At 58.5% G+C, this 3,383-nt stretch overlaps 1 protein-coding gene across 1 annotated transcript; it reads left to right on the forward strand.

Moving 5' to 3' along the window:
* The first annotated feature begins 153 nt into the window (after positions 1 to 153).
* NEUROD2 (neuronal differentiation 2) lies at positions 154 to 1,827 on the forward strand. The gene is made up of 2 exons (XM_008573601.1): positions 154 to 885; positions 927 to 1,827. Exons 1-2 carry the CDS (start codon positions 154 to 156, stop codon positions 1,191 to 1,193), a joined length of 999 nt encoding a protein of 332 aa, XP_008571823.1. The 3' UTR covers positions 1,194 to 1,827.
* The last annotated feature ends 1,556 nt before the right edge of the window (positions 1,828 to 3,383 follow it).

Genomic DNA, 3,383 nt, shown 5'->3' on the forward strand with positions numbered 1-3,383 from the left:
CGGGGCAGGCGGGGGCGGTGGGCATCCGGGGTTCCCTGGGTAGGAGCCTACACGAGACTTGGGGTGGAGACGGGTGCGGGGGGCGTCGTGACCCCAGCGTGCCCTCACTCTGTGCTGTCTCCCCTTCCCGCCCGCCGGGCGCCCTCAGGCACCATGCTGACCCGCCTGTTCAGCGAGCCCGGCCTCCTCTCGGACGTGCCCAAGTTCGCCACCTGGGGCGACGGCGACGACGACGAGCCGAGGAGCGACAAGGGCGACGCGCCGCCGCCTCCGCCGCCTGCTCCCGGGCCGGGGGCTCCGGGGCCCGCCCGGGCCGCCAAACCAGTCCCCCTCCGTGGAGAAGAGGTGCCAGAGGCCACGTTGGCCGAGGTCAAGGAAGAAGGCGAGCTGGGAGGCGAGGAGGAGGAGGAAGAGGAGGAGGAGGAAGGGCTAGACGAGGCGGAGGGCGAGCGGCCCAAGAAGCGCGGGCCCAAGAAGCGGAAGATGACCAAGGCGCGTCTGGAGCGCTCCAAGCTGCGGCGGCAGAAGGCGAACGCGCGGGAGCGCAACCGCATGCACGACCTGAACGCGGCCCTGGACAACCTGCGCAAGGTGGTGCCCTGCTACTCCAAGACGCAGAAGCTGTCCAAGATCGAGACGCTGCGACTAGCCAAGAACTACATTTGGGCTCTCTCGGAGATCCTGCGCTCCGGCAAGCGGCCCGACCTGGTGTCCTACGTGCAGACGCTGTGCAAGGGTCTGTCGCAGCCCACCACCAACCTGGTGGCCGGCTGCCTGCAGCTCAACTCACGCAACTTCCTCACGGAGCAGGGCGCAGACGGCGCTGGCCGCTTCCACGGCTCAGGAGGCCCGTTCACCATGCACCCCTACCCGTACCCGTGCTTCGTATAACTTCGTATAATGTATGCTATACGAAGTTATGCGAGTACGAGGGCCCGCTCAGCCCCCCGCTCTGTCTCAATGGCAACTTCTCTCTCAAGCAGGACTCGTCGCCCGACCACGAGAAAAGCTACCACTACTCTATGCACTACTCGGCGCTGCCCGGCTCGCGGCCCACGGGCCACGGGCTGGTCTTCGGTTCGTCGGCTGTGCGCGGGGGCGTGCACTCGGAGAATCTCTTGTCTTACGATATGCACCTTCACCACGACCGGGGCCCCATGTACGAGGAGCTCAATGCGTTTTTCCATAACTGAGACCTCGCGCCAGCCCCCTTCTTTTTCTTTTGCCTTTGCCCGCTCCCCTGCCCCCAGCTTCCCAAGCGCAGGGGCACCCCCACCTACCCCGGCGCCGGGCGCGGGGAGCAGGCCGCCGGTCCTGCCGCTCTCCTTGGCAGCGTGGTCCTCTTACCTGTGGGTGGCCGGTCCCAGGGGACTCGCTTCCCCCAGGGGCCTCGCCTTCTCTCACCCCAAAGGGTTGCCTCCTCCCCTCACCCAGGGAGTACTTCTCCAGGGACCGCTTTCAGGACGCTCCCAGGAGACACCCTCTGCCCCATTCCCAATTCCTTCACTTAGGTTTCCTCCTCCCTGCAGGCCCCAAGGCGTTGGTAAGGGGGCAGCTGAGCTGTGGCATGTGGTTTTCTCTTCTCGTTATTTTTAAAATAGACACCGAGCTGCCGAGGCAGAAAGGAGCTGGGCGCCCCCTCTTTCTTGAAGAGGGAAGAAGTCGGGGCGCCTGAGCCCGGGCCTGGAACGCCCTCACCCTCAACCCCGAGTCTCCGCGTTTTGCGATTTTAATTTTGGCGGGAGGGGATGTGGATTGAGAGGAAAGAGAAAGGAAAAAACAATTTGTAACTAGAATCCGTTTCCCCCTTTTCCTTTTTTAAAACAAATAAACCTACAAAAAAAAAAAAAAAAAAAAAAAAAAAAAAGTACTAAGAGGCGACGGAGGCCGAAAGCAGAGTCCGGATCGGAGAGAAAACGCAGTAAGAACTTTTAGAAGCAATAAAAGGCAAAAAAAATCTACTACCAATAATAAAAAAGACACAAATATCTATGCAAGGAGGTTCTGACTGAGCCTGGCGGCCCGGCCCGGCCCCGGGATGCCCCTCCCGGTCCGCGGGCCGCCCCGCCCAAGCGCGGATCTGTGCACTTTGGTGAAGTGGGGGCCCGAGCTGCCCCCTCCCCTCCCCAGGTTCTTACAATCAGTAACTCGGAGATTTGGGACCCCAGTGCCACTGCCCTTCCCCGCCCCGTCCTCGTTGTGCGTCATGCTGTTTTTTAAAAACCTGTTTCCAAATTTGTATGGAATGGCAAACTGTTGGGGGGTCGGTTCGGGGAGGGAGGGTTTGCATGAGAGACACACACACACGCACACCACACCGCACGCACACGCAGACCCGGCGCGGGCGTCAGGGGGCAGAAGGAGGTGAGCTTGCCACGTCCTCCTCCCCGCAGGCACTTCCGTCCCCTCCTCGCATAAGGCGGCCGGGAACGGATACCTGGGGGACAACTGCGCCCCTGCCCGGACTGTGCCTCGGTGGGCGCCAAGCGCCCGACGATCTCCAGATTTCTGGTGGCCGGAGAAGGTTTTTTGTCCGAGGAGTCCTCCTGGCTTTTGCCGGCTGGTGGGTGGGGAAGAGGCTGAGGGCTCCTTCTGGAGGTTTCCCCAAAAAGGGGCAAAAAGAGAACCTTTCCCCACCGGAGACAGGGGATCAGGCATCTAAACACACGATGCAAAAATGATGCAAACCGACAGGCGACACACCCACACACTCACCCACACACGCAATTTTACCTTCCTCTTGTAGCGAAGATGAAACTCCCGTCGGACACCCGAAGTGCATTGCGTGTTTCTGTTCAGTTTAATGACGATTAATAAATATTTATGTAAATGATATGCAAAGCCGGACCCAGTTTCTCATGGTAGCTTCATTTCATTGGGGGGGGGGGTGTGTGTGAGAAGGACTGAGCTAGGCTGGAGTGATGGAGGCAGAAATGTCAAGTGACTGAGCAGAAGCTAGAGAGAGGGACACTGGACAATCCTGGGTTGAATTCCCACCCTATAAAACCCTCACACACACCGCTGGGCAGAGACAGCTGTACTCACTGCCTCTCCCAGACCCTATCTAGACTCACACAGGCCCTCAGCACAGAGCAAAGCACTGATCTCTCTACACGACTTCAGTGTACACACACCTCCTTGGAAATAAACTATCTTTTCATCACTGACAAATGAATAAGTTGGGATAAGCCAGTCATGATACAACCCTCTTCCCACTGCTGCAAAAAGCAAGAGGGTAGAGATAAGGAGGCAACCATTTGAGCCAGACAGGGATATTTTTAAACTTTAAATATTGTAAGGTCATGAGACTGAAATATTAATGGGGGAAACCCCTTTTCCATCTTAAACTTGTGTTTCAGTGGACTCAGGGGAATTGAACATTT

Source organism: Galeopterus variegatus, unplaced genomic scaffold (genome assembly GCF_000696425.1).
Source record: "Galeopterus variegatus unplaced genomic scaffold, G_variegatus-3.0.2 Scaffold938, whole genome shotgun sequence".
In the NCBI taxonomy this organism is placed as follows: domain Eukaryota; kingdom Metazoa; phylum Chordata; class Mammalia; order Dermoptera; family Cynocephalidae; genus Galeopterus; species Galeopterus variegatus.